The sequence below is a fragment of the Salvia miltiorrhiza genome, chromosome 4, assembly GCF_028751815.1.
Source record: "Salvia miltiorrhiza cultivar Shanhuang (shh) chromosome 4, IMPLAD_Smil_shh, whole genome shotgun sequence".
Taxonomy (NCBI): Eukaryota; Viridiplantae; Streptophyta; class Magnoliopsida; order Lamiales; family Lamiaceae; genus Salvia; species Salvia miltiorrhiza.
The window spans coordinates 44,246,935-44,264,963 of NC_080390.1; the positions used below are offsets into that span (position 1 = coordinate 44,246,935).

Consider the following 18,029-nt stretch of genomic DNA (forward strand, 5'->3'; position numbering starts at 1 on the left):
AACACTACAAAAAAAGTTTATATTAATGACATGAAGTTTGGCAACTAATATCCGTGTCACAAAAATTAGTAGCATTTAAAGTGTAACTATCAGTGACTAGCTATACTATCAAATGTCACAAATTTTTATAACACACATAATAGCTACCAAGCCTCGTGTCACTAGTGGAACTTTTTCTTGTAGTGTAAATACCCTAACCCTAATTTTTGTTTCATTTTTCTCCCAAGTTGCACCTCCCTCCTTCTCCAGATCTTCCACCTCTGTGCCTCCCTCTGGTCCGGCCATCTCCAGATCTCCACCGCCATCGCCGCCACTCCTATCTCCTTCGGCTCCGTTGCCTCTCTCTCGTCTCCGACGACCGCAACAAGGCTGCAGCTGCCGATCCCTAGGTGGAGGAATCGTTCCAGAAATCAGATCCGTTGATTGCACGAGTGGACAATCTCCACCGATGATCCCTAGGTGGAGGAATTGTCCCAGAAATTAGATTCGGCGAAGAGAGACAACAGAGATGTTGATTTCGTCAGAGGAAGAAGGCTGGATCTTGCTGGCCGTTTGTCGAGAAGCTAGATTGCACAGGTGCGAGGGGGCGGGTGCGTATGCGATACGATTCGGGTACGGGGATACGAATTTTCAAAAAATTATAGGGTGCGATTCGTGAAGGATACGTCTGTGTTATATATATATATATATATATATATATATATATATATAGGGAGAGGTTCAAATAAGAACCACTAAATAAAATTAGAACAGAGAACCATTTTAAACCATTCGATCATCAAGATCTACGGTGGATGCATCATCTTGGTGGATAAATGCAGATCCTGGGTTCGAATCCTGAAGGGAGCAAAAAATTTATTATTTTCGGATGCATTAAATTTAATAGCGAATGCATTAATTTATATAGTAGATGCATTGATTTTAATGGTTCTTATGTTCTCACGATAAGTGTGGTTCTCATTATAACCGCACCCTATATATATATATATATATATATATATATATATATATGACCATTCACAGAATTAAATCACAATATAATTCAAAGTTCAAAGATTTAACTAAATTAAACAAAAGTTCAATAATTTAAAGTGAAAAAAAGCAATTAAATAAAGTTGGCCTAACAACTAATTAAATGAATTGGATTAAAAAAGGCCCAATAGCTATGGCCCAACACCCAAACCTAATGTACCCTCAAAAGTCAAAACACACGCACACAACACAGCCTCCACCCCCAAATCACATTCCTCTCTCTGTTCCTTATCGCCATCGCCTCCACCCCCAAATCACATTCCTCTCTCTGTTCCTTATCGCCATCGCCTCCACCCCCAAAACACACGCACACAACACAGTCAAAACGCACCGCACACAACGAGGTCGTCGCCCTTATCGCCATCGCCTCTAACCCCTCTCTGTTCCTCTATCTCCCTCTCTCTCACAGACCGTCGACAGTAGACCACGTCCGCCTCATCTCTGTCCTCCGGCGACTGCAGAAGGCCACAGGCCACGGCTGCTGCCCTCGTTTCCCTCCGGCTGCAGCCCCACACTCCCGATTCGCGAATCCGATTCGCGTATCCAAATTTTTTTTATTTTTTATTTGGAGTGATTCGCCACGTGGCGAATTCCGTGCGAATCCCACGCGAATCCCACCCGCACCCGCACCCACGGCGTATCCGATACTGCACGCTATTGTTTTTTCGCGAATCCGTGCAATATAGTCGAGAAGAGAAAGGGAGATTTTCTGGGTTCGATTTTGGGTGAGGAATAATAGGCTTGTCAGGAAAAGGATGTTGGTGGTGGTGGTAGCCAACGACGATGCCGCCGAGGAAGGGAGACGACAGGGTAGCAGAAGAAAGAAGAAGAAGAAGAAGAAGAGTGGTGGTCGGCGGAGAAATAGATTTTTGGGTTCGATTGTGGGCGGCGTAGCAGAGGGAAAAGACTGGTGGTCGGCGGCGATTCCGCCGGAGAAGAAGAAGACAGAGGGTTAATTGCTTATGAGATAGAGTTAAAACAATTTAAAACTTACACTAAACTCTCTAATCTAGTTTTCCTAAATTTTCGTGCTCAAATGAAGTGTGTCTTCAATATTGGGACGAAGAGTATATCATAAGATCATTCTCTAGCATTCATTTTTTTTTAGAAAATGGCATATATATAAATATATATATATATATATATATATATATATATATATATAGGGTGCGATTATAGTGAGAACCACACTTATCGTGAGAACATAAGAACCATTAAAATCAATGCATCTACTATATAAATTAATGCATTCGCTATTAAATTTAATGCATCCGAAAATAATAAATTTTTTGCTCCCTTCAGGATTCGAACCCAGGATCTGCATTCATCCACCAAGATGATGCATCCACCGTAGATCTTGATGATCGAATGGTTTAAAATGGTTCTCTGTTCTAATTTTATTTAGTGGTTCTTATTTGAACCTCTCCCTATATATATATTAAGCTAGCCATTCATATAAAGCAATTGCAGTTGGTACTATAATTTTGAGCTACATTTTGTTGACAATTCTAATCAGAATTGAACTTAATTTACTTTTAGGGTGCGATCTTTTTTGTTGTAAATTTATCATGAGAAAATGAGGGATAAATAAAATGAATGAAAATGGAGGGATAATATTATCCCTCTATTTTGTGTGTGATAATCTTATGCCTCATTTGTAGTGAAAAAGAAGAATGAGCAAGGGTCAAATACTATTTTGTAGGAAATGAGAAAAAAAAATAAGGATCTAAAGGATAAAATTTTGTTTATCACTCATTTTCTATGATAAATTTACAACCAAAGAGAACGCATTTAGATAAAATGAACCGAGATTAATTCCTCCATCAAATAAAACTAATTAGTGTAATCAACCGCAGCAGTGTTTGTTGAGATTAATTCATTCGTATCAAAGCAATTTGAAACTGGGGAAAGTCTGAATGAAGAATTCATAACTAGCTAGCCATCTGCAGCAGCCAGCAAGGAACGGGGAAAATTGTTGAAGCATATATGTGTGGAATATATATGCACATTAGTCAACATCAACTTAACTTCAAATATCGATTCAGAAGAGACCTTCAAATCTTTAACACCGAATTGAATTTGTGGACTCCTACTGTAACTATAGTTTCATTTCACACGCTTCTTTAAGTGGATATCATGCATTCAACCGTTTTTGTACTTAATTTTAAGCTAGGATGAATAGTCAATAATATACAAAAAATTTGAATCTTAATTAAGCTATAGACTTTCCAGCCATATATGCCTTTAATCTCCTACTTAAATAAAATAAAATAGGGGGAAATGGATCCAAGAGGTATAAACAAACATAGCAGCAGATAAATTTGAGGCTAAATTGATCACTTGTAACGTATTCGAAGGGTATATCTCAATTGATAAACTAGCTCGGAGATGATTGGATAGAGATCAAGGGTTTAAACGAAAATGAAGAAGAAAAAAAGAACGGCAAAAGGATACTTACAAGACATAATAGTAGTGTCTAATGTCTATGTTGAATCAGTCTGAGACAAGAGTTGATCCAACAAATCAGATCCCAAGTCGTGAAGAACCACAACATCCTGTTGTCTAGCATGCTTCTTAGTTTGCTTCATCATCTTGTGCGACTCCTTTAGGGCTTTTGCAGGCGACGAGCCCTCCTCGCACCTATAATTGATTTTCTCAAGAGATTCAATCACTCTCTCAATGGGAAAATTGAGTGGAACGACGGCACCTCGCGTCGCAAATGCTGCTTGATCATAAGCTAGAGCAGCCTCTTCTGCAGTATTGAATGTGCCCAGCCAAACTCTCCTGCCATGCCTCGTCGAATCCCTAATTTCTGCTGCATATTTCCCCCATGGCCTCTTTCTTACTCCAATGTATCTCTTTTCCATTTTAGGGTACTTCCCATTTCCATGGTGGGAAATGGAGGCTGATGTACAGAATTCAAATGACATCAGACTTTGATCTTCTTCTTGTTTCAAAGGCCAAGCATTCATCTTCCAATTTGGCGTGGAAATATGAATATATGGCTGGCACAATTAAACATGTAGCAATAATAGTGGGTGAAAGAAAAAAGTGGGTTGAAGCCTTGATGGTCAGATTATTTTAAATAATGAGAAGCTAGATTCTAGGACAGCTTGTAAATTTTTGGCTCATGATAAAAGTGGGGAAATTCTTCTTTTTTCTTAGTAAAAGTGAAATTTGTGTGCATCCCATCTAGTATAAGCTGCAAAAGGTCATATCAAAAAATAAAAAATAAAAAAAAAACTTTTGACCTATATATTAAAATAAAGTGAACAGTGAGGTCACGGGTTCAAATCTCACTGCTCCCCCTCCCCAACTCCCCCAAGTCAAAAAAAAAAAAAAAACAAATGTCATAATTTGAAAGATAGTTAATGCTAAATTAAAATTTGTCTCCCATCAATTAGTTTCCAGAAACTAATGCTGCTAGATGTTAATATATACTCCTACTTGTGTAGTTTCCCAATTTATTCATCAATATATAGCTGTAAACAACAATTTCTGTCTCATTGGGGATACCTTACTAGTCAACGTACGGTTTTTTATGATTTCGGAAACTTTATACGTTAACGTAAATTTTCTAAATCGAATTTCAGCAGCTAATTAATAATGTAAGACAACACTTCCTTGATGAGGTTTTAAATTAAACTCTACTATCATAAATGGAATTGCACAGTGCACACCCTAGTAAATATGTGGTTTTCGATTTCCGCTATACGCCTGATATTTTGGGGGTCATAGGCGAAAACAAAAAAAGGTCCTCTTAAAAAGTAAAATTTCAAGATTTTTGTTATCAACTAGGTAAACAAAAAAAAAAGAGCCTCTTAAAGAGTAAAATTTCAAGATTTTTGTTATCAACTAGTTAAACATAACACATGATCATCTTTTATAATTGTGTGACTACATAATTTTAATCTATAAAATGTCATAAATTATAAAACAATCATCAAATAATTATTTAAATAATCTAAAGCTTTTAGTAGTTTAAGAAGCAAAATCATTAGTAATATCTTAAATTCAAGTGTTTCCAATACCATACTTTCAATGCATAAAATTATGTGTTAATAGGGGAAAGTACCCACCCCCATAATATGTGTTAATTCCACCCCTTTTAAGAGTAAAAATTTAAAGTGCCCACTTCCTTAACTTTTTTTGTAAAAATGTCCTCTCTTATTATACAAAGCATTCTATGTCATATTCTTTAAGTACCATTTGATTTGATAGGTTTGCTTGGTTTTTGTAAAAGTCTTACACATTTGACCGATTTGACAGCTATCAATCATAAAAGTCAACGATTTGACAGCTATCAGTCAAGAGTACATATGACCGGTGGGTGGCTAGATCATGTGTCCGGCCGGGCGGACACATAATTTCACCGGCCGGACACATGATTTTATCGGTCGGACACATGTCTGACCGATAAAATCATGTGTCCGGCCGTTAAAATCATGTGTCCGGTCGGTGAAAACATATGTCCGGCCGGGCGGACACATAATTTCACTGGCCGGACACATGATCCGACCGATAAAATCATGTGTCCGACCGGCCGGACACATGATCTAGCCACCCACCGATCATATGTACTCCTGACTGATAGCTGTCAAATCGTTGACTTTTATGACCGATGGCTGTCAAATCGGTCAAATGTGTAAGACTTTCACAAAAAACCAAGCAAACCCATCAACATCAAAGGGTAAATTAGGCACTTCACATATTTAGGGCATAGAATGCTTTCTATGATAAGAGAGAGCATTTTTCAAAAAACACATAAGGGATGGGGCATTTTTGCCCATTAACACAAATTTTAACATACTCAAGAGCTTCACTAATTGACTATATTTCTAATGGTAACAGATTTGTAACATTTGCAATTAAAAAAATAAATCTTTAAAATCAATAAAAAATAATATGTTTTTCTAATAAATTTAAAATTACAAGATAATAAATTATAAAGTGACTATTTCTAAAATTTGGAGCCCCTCAAATTTGGCGGGCCTTTGCCCCTTCAATAGTGAAGAAGGGCCAGCTTGGCTATGCACATACGAATGTTAATGAGGCGGCGCATGAGTTAGCTAAATTTACTTTTACTTTTAGTGAAGAAGATTGATATGAAATTCATGTTATTTTTTACGTTTCATCTTTATATAATTAATTTTGATTCCAAGGATTTCAGCAAAATTTAACTTTTAATATAACTATTAAGTAATTATTGTAATTCTAAACTATTAAATTTACAGAATAATGAATAGTAACTTATGTAGATGAAGAGTCCTTAATTATTAAAATATAAAACATAAACCATAATATATTTTAGATTTATTATATGTATATTTATTAAATTACACATCATATTGTTTTACAAAATTTGATTTGCCTATTATATTCCTCATATAGACTTAATTTAAGGTCAATTGTGTAATTTAATATATTAATATATACTTAATTTAAGGTCAATTGTGTAATTTAATATATTAAATTATATACTTAATTTAAGGCTAATATATTAAATTACATAATTGACCTTAAATTAAGTATATATGAAGGTTATAAATAGGCAAATTAAATGTTATTAAAATAAGACTATTTTATAATAGGTAGAGATATAGATATAAATTTTGCCATCTCCCAAATTAAATCGCAACTATCAACTTAATTATTAATTGTGCGAATGACTGTATGCGCAAAAATTAAATTACCATTTTTTAAAATTTTGAATGATAGTAAAATTAATTGATATGTATTTGAATATTTTATTCTTTAATATTGACTTGACTTCTGGTGTTCTGGTCATGGTGATACTTGAGACTTCTTCCCTTGCCAAATAACATAAACATAGGTGTATTAATTTTCTGCACAGAATTGCATTTACTATTGTAGACGTTTGTGGTGATGCTCGCTCTTCTGTCTTCTTCCGTCGGCGGATACAATCTGATTAACTGAGCAGTCGTTTTCTTGGGTATCTATATATATATATAAATTTATAGGGGAAAAATATTATACCAAAATATCCCATCATCCTAGTTCTAGCATTTGAATCTGAAATAACTCAAGGTTAATTACAATATTTACAGTGAAGTAAATTCATATATATATATATATATATATATATATATATATATATATTTCATTTTGTTAGCAAATCTGCCTCCGGCCACTTTCCGGTATCTGGTGAAACTCCTACATGGGGATTCTCCTATACAAACACACACAAATAACAATTTTACCATTGTTCTAAATTTCGTGGAACATTGTGCACGAAATTGAAATTAATTAGTTTATATGGATTAAATATTTGAGAGAGAAATTAAATCAACACTTTTTGTACAAAAAACATAAATTAAAATTAAGGGTAAGGTTTGTGTGCAGTTTCAAGTAATAAAATAGGATTAATGTAATTCCTTTTTGTAGAGGTCTTTCATATTTTGGTTTATAGAAAAGCAAGAATATCGACAGCCACAGATTAAAACCTCTTGAAAGAAACTAATTATCTGCCGTCAAAATCCAGCCAATTGTCCACTTCTCGTGAAAATTGAATCTCACTTCTGGTATATATATGCTTACAGCTAATTATATTCTCTCGACAAGTATTTTGCTTTCTAAATTCACCCCACTCATTGCCTGGCCCTTAATTCTATAGGCCCAGTGTTTCTCTTGTTGCAAGTTTAACTTCTTTCATGTTTTTGTTTTGTTAATTATGAACTTATCTTGTTACAATTTTTTGTCTTTTCACAGAAATTAACATAAAAACTTAAGTTATTGTGAGAAATGAGAACCAAATTGTATAAATGCATAATAATATTTTTACATTTTATAATAGTTGTATTTGTAATTTTACATTTTCCATCTTTCTATATTATATAAAAACCAAGTTGATGAAATCGTACTATATAATATATATTGAAAACATAAGAATGCTAATATAATTATAAAATGCAACAAAAATATGTTAATATACGTTTATGAAATTTGATTCTCATTTCTCACAATAACTTAAATAAGGCTGACAATTATATATTGGCTCGACACGATAATTTGATACGAATATGCACATAATTAATGGGTTAATGTAAATTTTTATTAAATTCGTACCATTATTGTGTCAATTTGATAAGGACACAATATTATCGTGTGGGGTTCGGATTGGATACAGATCACCTATTAGTATAAATATAGTACAATATATTAGTATTTTATATTTTTTCCCTTCAAACTAATCTCCACTTGAGAATTTAATATGAAGTGCATCGTTGTATTGTTGAATATTTCAAGAATATTTTGTACTTATGGATTTGAAATTGAATTTGTTGTTTAGCCCAAATTATACATTAGTATCGTCTATATTATAAACTTTATAATTTTTGTGTTGTTATCGTAAAAGAAAAAATTGTTACACCTAAAGAAAGGAAAACACACTTCAATTAAATCATATGGTGTTATTAGTTAGCGTGTCGTATCAATACCAAATTAAAGTTATCGTGTCATATTTGTGTTTATGTCGTGTTAGTATTGTATTTGGACGGCAATTTGTATCGAGTTCGTGTTTAATTAAATCAAATAAATATATTCTTAACAGATCGACTCGTTATCAAGTCGACGCGATAATATTCCAACCTGTACGATTTTGTCAGCAATACTATAACGAAGGCTAGTTCAACCACTTCAAATAAGATAAATTTGTTTGATCACATGGAGATTGAAATTAGAATGTTGAACATAAGTAATCGTCGACTCTAATAAAAAATTATACAGTCAGATAACACTCCCATCCTCCTTTGAATAACTCATATACCAAATTATTCTAGATTATATATCTACTATTCAGTTAGGTCAAGAGTTCATATATTTCCCCACCAAATACCAATTCAGAAATTCAATTTAAATAATAATAAAAAAGAAGCAAATATAAATTGTATTACGGAAACCATATATAGATTCAGTTAGGAGAGGGATAGAAATAGGAATTTGAAACACAGGATCCCATCAAAACTGTAGTTTTAAATCTAGATGAGTTAGTAAAACAATAAGAATGATTAAAGTTTACTTACATTCATGAGAATCGATCGATCTCGCAAGATTTGTATCCTATCATTTGCTTATCGCCGTTGGATCAGTCGACTACCAAAATATTGGCAAAAAAAAAAAAAAAACTATTTTTGTGAATATGTCCTTGCTTCTTGGGGCTTCTTCATCATTTCTAGTGCATGAGATTAATCTCGACATCTTAATTTATGTGAAGAGTTTTCGAGGAATGCAAGGAAAGAAATATCCAAATATTGAGCTCAAAAATCGAACAGACAGAAGAGAGTGCGTGTGTGTATTACATGAGAGATGATTACAACATTTCAGGTTATCATCATAGTATATAATAACAGTAGTGAAATTCACAGTGGCTTTTGTCCTCTTCCGTCGGCGGGTCACATTTCCCTAGAGAAATCATTCACTATATTTTTCTACATTTATGGGATTCTCCAGTTTGATTTTATACTGTTTTCGTATTCTCTTTGATTACCATATACAAATAATTTTCATAACAAATACACGTACGGATCCAGAATAAAGGTAAGACTTTATGAGAAATAATTAATATCAGCAACTTTTTCAATAATATATATAATTGATCCAGGATATATATACATTTTGGTCTCTCCTAATTTTTTAAACCAGCCAAGAGATATACTTAAGCAAGTCCATTAGAAGCTCGTTATCATGTTCAAGCAAATTGAAATCTAAAGCTATGTGTCAAAACAATTCTAATCGGTCCTCATACTGATTGGGTTCGTATTGGATTCGTGCCGGGTTCATAAATTTAAATCTGTTAGAATTAATATTATTATTTTTATTTTAGACTTAACACTACGTACAAAAAAACGCGTAAATAGCGCCGGCGCAATTACCGACGGCACGGCGGCGGCAAAAACGGTGACCCGCCTTTTCCCTATCACCGGTGCATTACCAACGGCAAAACAGCCGCCGCTAATTAGCGGCGGTAGCGCCGTCACTAATTTAAATATATAGTATTATTTTATATTTATTATTAATTAATTTAATAATATTTATTTATTACCGACGGCAATTTTCGTCGCTTTTTACCGGCGGCATGTGGCCGACGCTAATCACCGTCGCCGGTGACATCCGACGATAGCACCACCGCAGTTCGGCCAAAATTACCGACGGCGGTTCCGCCGCCGCTAATTACCGACGGCATTTGTCGTCAGTAATTTATTTTTATTTTTTTTCAGCCTTTTTTTGATTATTTTTTTTTGTTCATTTATTTTTTTCATTTATCATCTAATAAGTTGGTCAAAGATAATAATACAAAAATATTAAAATTAAATATATATAGAAATACAATTGAAAATTTAAACATTGATTATTCACCTCAAAAGTTTCGTTTACTTCAATCTAATTCTCCAAATTCATGTTTCATAAATGTCAGATAATGGCCTCTTTTAGCAATATGTGTCACAAATCTAATATTATTACTAAGCATTCAAGATTCTTATTAAGAATCTTATAATTATAACTTAAGAATTAATGTTAATTTGATTAGTGATTCACTCATCACTGATCACTAATCTAAAATTTTTATAATTATAACTTAAGAATGTTAATTTGATTAGTGATTCACTCATCAATCATCACTAATCTAAGATTATTCCTAAGAATTCAAGATTCTTATTAAGAATCTTATAATTATAACTTAAGAATGTTAATTTGATTAGTGATTCACTCATCAATCATCACTAATCTAATATTATTACTAAGAATTCAAGATTCTTATTAAAAATCTTATAATTATAACTTAAGAATTAATGTTAATTTGATTAGTGATTCACTCATCACTGATCACTAATCTAAGATTATTACTAAGAATTCAATATTCTTAGTAAGAATCTTATAATTATAACTTAAGAATGTTAATTTGATTAGTGATTCACTCATCAATCATCACTAATCTAATATTATTACTAAGAATTGAAGATTCTTATTAAGAATCTTATAATTATAACTTAAGAATGTTAATTTGGTGTATAAACTACACTAATTTAAAAAAAATATTTAATTAATTAATAATTAAATGTTTTACCGACGATAAAAATAAGGACGGAAACGAACCCGATCAGTAATTAACAACATCGTTCAGGTAATATTTCCACATATTCTAAGATTATGAATATATGAGTGGGTATATAGCCTTTAAATGAATTAATAGGTATAGATATATCAATAATACGAGTGTTCTGTACTGGTGACCACTCAAAAAGAACTTCAAAGTTAAATCTGTTTGACACAGAGCACAAGTAAGATGGGTGACCCACTGGGAAGTTGGGTGACCGATTCGGAAGTTCGTCTAACTTATGCAATATCGTATAAATACAGAAAAAAATTGTAGACATGCAAATAAATAAATAAAAAAATTAATATTACCGACGGCGTATCGCCGTCGCTAATTAGCAGCGGCAACCGTCGTCGAAAATTCAACGGCGAGTTTCCGGCGACCATCTGGCGTGTTACCGACGACATTGGTGCCGCCGCTAATTAGCTACGACGATCGCCGTCGGTAGTCACAGTGGTTTTCGGCGAGTCCTCCGCTCCCGTCCGGCGAGTGTTACCGATGGCAGTTACACCGTCGCTAATTAGCGGCGGCTTTTACCGTCGGTAAAGCTCTGGTGAAGCTCCGCCGTACTCCGACGAGAAATGGCGGCGGTGTCACTGTCGTTAATTGCCGGCGGCGTTCGATCGCCGTCGGTAGCGTGTTTATCGACGAGGCGTATGTCGACGGCGTTTTGCCGTCGGCAAGCCACTTGCCGACCGCCAAGTCCCCGTTACCGACGGCAAAATGCCGTCGGTAATCGTGTGTTTTTTTTGTAGTGTAAGGTTTTTGATTTGTTAGAATCTTTTTTTTTTCTAATACTATGTTACATTCCGCGGCCAAATAACACAAAATCCATATGCCCTTTATTTATTTTATTTTTATCATACTGTTATCTAGTCGTGTTTAATCAAGTTTTATTAGATCGTATATATTCTATCAGTTTTTTGAAGATCGGATCGGACCGATCAGTTCGACTGATGTGTGAACCGGTCATATTATCGATCGATTTTTAAAAAAATGCTGACTTTTAGTTAAATTGGCACGAATCTTTAAAACTGTCTGAAACGGTGACCCATTGAACCGGTGCCGAACCAAAGACGTACAAGTAATAATATTAGGAAAGTGCCATAACTAACTCCACCAGTCCACGACGTTTGCTTTAACTTTTGTCATTATTTATTTGATCAGTTCTTAGATATATAGCATTAAAATTAATAATAATATAAATATTCATTAATTATCCTTATTTCATTTAAGTTAATATTTTAAAATTTATTATTATTGAATAAGTTTTATAAATTTCATTTTATGGGAATGGTGATTATAATATAAAGATGGTAGGAAGTAGTCGAGATTAGTAATTAATGTTCTTGTTCTATATTTTTTTATTATTATTATTGAAAGAATAACTAATCCATAAAATATGTGGTGAGATGTGTTGTAACAGTGAATGTGAGTACGAAAGAAGATACACGCAGAATAATAACCCAGTTCGGTTAAACAACCTATGTCTGGGGGGCCTCGCCCGGGGAAAATTATCCACTATATGAAGTTAAGATGTACAAAGGACTTACACAATAAGACACCCCCATCAACGGTGAATAACTGAAAGCTAGACAACGACTAACTTCCTGGGTGCGCCTAATCCCTTGAGAAATAAGAACCAATAATAAATAAGAGTATATAACTCTTTTACAATTTACGCTCAAGTGTATAACTAAAAAATACTCTTCTGCTGGGACAAATAAAAGTACTGTATCAATGAAAGTACTACAGGCTGTACAAATCCAGGGGGACACCTGGTAGGAACAGAATTCTCGACTACATAGCGAGAGCGATTATGAACTAATTTTCCCCAGCCATGTTGAACGAAATATGGCCTCCTTTTATAGACTTCAAGCCTCCAATATTCTCTTGTAGCCCAAGTTAATCATTTCCTACTCGTAGAAGGAAACACGAGTTCTAACTTGATGATGACTCTGCTTGGATGATATTGATCTATCTCTAATTATGATCCAACAACAATTCGTGCATACTGCTGATATAATGTGGAATATATCCAAAAGAGACGTGTAAGATACCAACTGGAATATGCTCATGAAAATTCGCACAAGACTGCATTGAACTGTATTACCCGAAGTACCAGTTCAGAATGAACATCCGGTGATACTTCAAGAACTGTCTACACAATGACAATATATATTTGAGTATAACCAATACTTGACAATTATTTTATATTCATGTATACTTTGATTAATTTATGGTGTTGAACATAAATTGATGAAGATTTCTATACTTTTCTTTGATAAATGTAAGATATTTTTGTACTATTTGATTTAAGTCTTTTATATACTTTAATATGTAATTAAGTCTTGACCGTTTAGATTTTTTTTTTTTTTAAACTTTGGGGAGGGGGAGCGGTGGGGTTTGAACCCTGAACCTCACTGTTCGTAGACAGGAGTTCGCACCACTTGTTGTCCCCTTGGGTACAGTCTTGACCGTTTAGATGTCTCAAATGAACAGTTTTATAGATGTCCCAAATGGACACTTCTAGTCTGTAATTAGATTAAATATTTTGACTGTTTTATTTTGATAAATTGACCGTTATGCATAGTCTTTTACTTTTTGGCAATTCCCTTGAATTTTTGGGCGCTCAAAAATGGTGTACATGTGCAGATGCAAATGGGTTCTCTCTGACTCACTGTCTACATAAACACACAAAAATTTATAAACTTGAGTTACTAATTTTTTTTTAGTTTGCCCTATAATTCTCTACAATCAAAAGTCTTGTTGCCTTAGCTAGCTGATGATCATTATTTAGCAGGAAACTTTTGAATGGGAAGAACTAAAGTACGCACGTAAACACAAAACCTAAATAAGCTTGTTGGCAATGAGAGAAAGATAATCTACAAATTCCTCAATATTCAATAGAAAATTTGGCCAGATCAATTATATCATCCAGACTAAACATACCTATGTATATATGTATCAATTTGAGAATTTATTGATGTTCTCGTTCGAACCAGTTCCTATATATATCTATAGAAAACTTAAAAAACAAGAAAACCACGTTGCCGAGGCACAAATTATGAATTTGAATCATTTGATAAACAAAATTGATGAAGTACTTATAAGTTGTTCAGCTAATTAGCTGCAGTGTTTTGCAATTGATGATCACATTTTAATTTCTTTGCATTTTAATATAAATTAAAATATTCAAACTGTAGCCTAAGTAATTAAGAAATATATATCCCAAAAAAATGCAGTGGTGTTTTCACTCAGACGACTGTAGATAAAAGTACAAATTAAACTATTTGTTGATATACGGGTATCATCAATTAATTCTCAAATTGATACACTAAATTATAAGAGCCAAAACCAAAAGCAAAGATGTGGGCTCCCATTGCAGTTCATATCAAATGGGCAGGTACAATTCAAATTTTAAAAATGATTTTAATTTATGCTTTAGCATCCAAAAGTTAACAAGCTGTCACAATGATGTAGCTTCATGTTGTTGTTTCTTATTATTATGGTCAAAAACTAAGTTTGAAAGCTACAGCTAACTTACAGGAGATCCATGGTTTGAAAATAACTAAAAACGTAAACAAGGCAGAAATGCAATAAAATTGATTGAATAAAATAAAATAAAAGAAAGAAGATGTAATCACAATGGTTCAGAATTAGAGGTCTGAGTCTGAGATAAAAGCTGATCTAACAAATCAGATCCCAAATCTTGAAAAACCACAACATCCTCACCATCTTCCTCAATCTTCTTTGTGCAAGCTGATGATGGGTGTCTGATCATCTTGTGCGACTCCTTTAGGGCTTTGGCAGGCGAGGAGCCCTCCTTGCAGCTGAAATTCATCTTCTGCAGCGATTGCACAACTTTGTCCAAGGGGAAATTGAGAGGAACTAAGGCGCCCCGCATGGTGAATGCAGCTTGATCATAAGCTAAAGCAGCCTCTTCTGCAGTATTGAATGTGCCCAGCCAAACCCTCACTCCATGCCTTGTTGAATCCCTAATCTCTGCTGCAAATTTCCCCCACGGCCTCTTCCTCACGCCGATGTATCGCCTTTTCGCCGCCTCTTCGCCTGCGCACCCATTGTTGAACCAAAGGATTTTATCTTCTTCTTGCTTCACTATGGTTGAAGATTTCATTCTGCTGCGCTTGCCCTTTGCTGGAGGAGATATATATGAGCCTGAGTTTAAGCTTTCTTAATTAATTTTGTTGTTGTTGAGCATAAAAGAAAGATTCCTGGACAAACTAGATGCCGTGCCTTCATTATTGCTTAACTTTAATTATCAAATACGGAGTAGTTTTTAACTCTAAATTGACGAGAAATAGCTAGTGAAGTGTTTATGTAGCTACTAACTTAATTAATTATTGACTAGTTTGCGATGACGCATTATTAATTAATTAATTTCGACCCACGCAGTTCAAAAAATTTGTTGTAAGATAAAACATTTGTGATGCTTTCTATCCCGTCCCTCGAGTTCCATGTTTGAAGTAAATCACGAGATATATATGTGAAAGTCCAGAGCAAAGAATGGTTGTCTTGTCTACACCCATATCACTTCTAAACAAACAAAGACGTACACTGACTATCTCTACCCGCCAAAAGAAATTTAGGGGGCGTTTACTTTGTAGGATTAGCTTTGATAGATAAAAATAGTAAGACTAATCTCTTGTTTAACCTGATGGATTGAAACATGGGATATTCCTATGCCCTTGATTATTTATATCATTTGAGCTAATTTTGCTTGATTCTTATCTCATTGAAAGGGTGAGATTAAAGTTATCCTACTTTTAAGGATAAAAATACTCTATCATACATCTTATCAATTATGCAAAGTAAACACTCCTAAGGGTGACTTTGTTTTTTTATTCCATGGCCACTAAATAAAAAGATAATATAACAAGGTACAGATTTATCACTTGAAATAATTAGAATTATATTTTTATATCTTTTTTGGTTTTGAGTGATAATATATTTATCTCACTCTTTATAAGATAAAGATCGTATAAAATTATAAGATATATGAGATGACACGGGGTTGGAGAAACTGACTATGCGGCGCTCCCTCTCTCAAGGGATTATCTCGGCCGCCGCCTAGGCGGTTCGGGTGGTTCTAGCCGGCCGGCGTTATGGCGACCCTCTCGTCCTCAGATTTTCCTTTACACACCACCGTTCTGCCTAGGGTTTCCCTCCAGCTGCCTCTGTTTAACCCTAAAACTTTTGATCCGGTTCTGGCGTCTTCTTCTCCATGCTCTCTGGCAGATCTCTCTTCCGGCGATGCTTTGCCTATTGGCTTCAACTTCTCCCATGATTGCTCCCTATTCCCGGAAGTTCTCGCGTCTGATATTATTATGGCGGCAACTAGGGTTTCGTCCATGGGCCTGGCGGCGCAACCTTGGTCCACGATCGGATCCCGTGAAGTCGCTTGTCGAGACTCTAAGGCAATCTTCGGGGCGTCCTGCAAACGTCCCTGCTCATGATTTTGTGGTGCTGAAACTCACAATGGTGGGCGACAGACCATGTCTTTCTATCTCCTCGACTTTCCGTGAACGGCAAATCAAAGCCTTTCAGCATGCCATTCATGGAAGGGTTTTCCTTCGCAAAGGCGATGCGCCGAGATTTGTGGCGGATCTTTTTACTGAGCTCTCTATCCTCTGGAAAACGTCGTCTCCATGGCAGGTTATTCCTCTGGGCAAGGGATATTTCAATTTGAAGTTCTCGTCACCTGAGGATTATGCTTTAGCTTTTGCGAAATCTGCTTGGCGTCTTCATGTGGGGATCCTTTTTCTTCAGGCATGGACTCCCAACTTCAATCCGAAACAAGATTGTTTCTTCATGTCCGTATCTTTGATCTCCCGCATGAGTTTTGGCATCCTGAAGTTCTCTCTGGTATAGCTAGGCATGTTGGCACTCCTATTCTCGTTGATGGCATGTCTGTTAGGGCTTCGATTGGTTATTTTTCTAGGGTGTTAGTTGAGATGAATGTGGCCTTGGAAATTCCTGAGTTTATTGATGTTAAATGTGATGATGATATTTATGAAATTGAGTTTGGATATGAGAATTTGCCATACTTCTGTAGTCTTTGTTCTGCAATTGGCCATGCCACAGATGACTGCAGGAAATCGGGCATAGAGCCTGCCTCTTCGACTAAACAGAAATAATAGGATAATAGCATGCGGGGCAGGAAGCATCGCAATAGATCTTGATAAAGGAAGAAAACTAGGAGCCGTTCTCTACAGCACGCGATTGCGGTGCATTGTGCTGCTAAGCTGGATAATCAAGAGGAGTCTTCGCCCAGACGTGAATATGTTATTGTTGGAAAGAATTCTGTGAAAAAAAGCAATCGGTTTGAGGTGCTGGAGGGTATGGAGTTAGATAATGGAGACAATATGGCAGCACGTAGAGAGGACTCGCTTTCGGGACCAGATTTACTGGAGTCCTTAATGAGACCGGTTCAGAATTCTGTACTCGATCGGCCCTTTGAAGCTGTCTCGGATGCTCAAGCTAGCAAGGAGGACACGGTTGTTATGGAGGATTCTGACAGCTCCGTGGATGAGGAGATCATTGCAGATGATCGCGAGACCGCAAGCACGGCAGCGCGATCACAGAGGGAGAATGCGGTCGGGTCTGAGGGTTCTACACTGCAGGCCACTGCGAAGTTTGGGCAGCATAAGGAGGTTATAATACAGTCTGCCGTGGTTCCGTCCACGGACATGGCAGATGATTCTGCATCTTGGTTGGTCATTGAGCCCACACATTCTACTCAGGAAGAGTTGGCTAGTCGTATTAGCAAGTTAGAGGAGTAGGTTAGTCAGGGAATGCAAATGCTCGTTGACAATCCTAAGCGTCGACCGGGTCGACCAAAAAAGGGTATGGAACATCCGCA

The 18,029-nt window shown here is 35.4% G+C and overlaps 2 protein-coding genes across 2 annotated transcripts; both read right to left on the minus strand.

Moving 5' to 3' along the window:
* Positions 1–3,342: 3,342 nt before the first annotated feature.
* On the minus strand, positions 3,343–5,183 carry LOC131021935 (ethylene-response factor C3-like). The gene has a single exon (XM_057951278.1). The coding sequence runs from the start codon at positions 4,002–4,004 to the stop codon at positions 3,516–3,518; it is 489 nt and encodes a 162-aa protein (XP_057807261.1). The 5' UTR covers positions 4,005–5,183; the 3' UTR covers positions 3,343–3,515.
* A 9,558-nt stretch (positions 5,184–14,741) lies between these two features.
* Positions 14,742–15,612, minus strand: LOC131021934 (ethylene-responsive transcription factor 1B-like). Its single transcript, XM_057951277.1, has one exon. It carries the CDS (start codon positions 15,282–15,284, stop codon positions 14,790–14,792), a length of 495 nt encoding a protein of 164 aa, XP_057807260.1. The 5' UTR covers positions 15,285–15,612; the 3' UTR covers positions 14,742–14,789.
* Between the last annotated feature and the right edge of the window lie 2,417 nt (positions 15,613–18,029).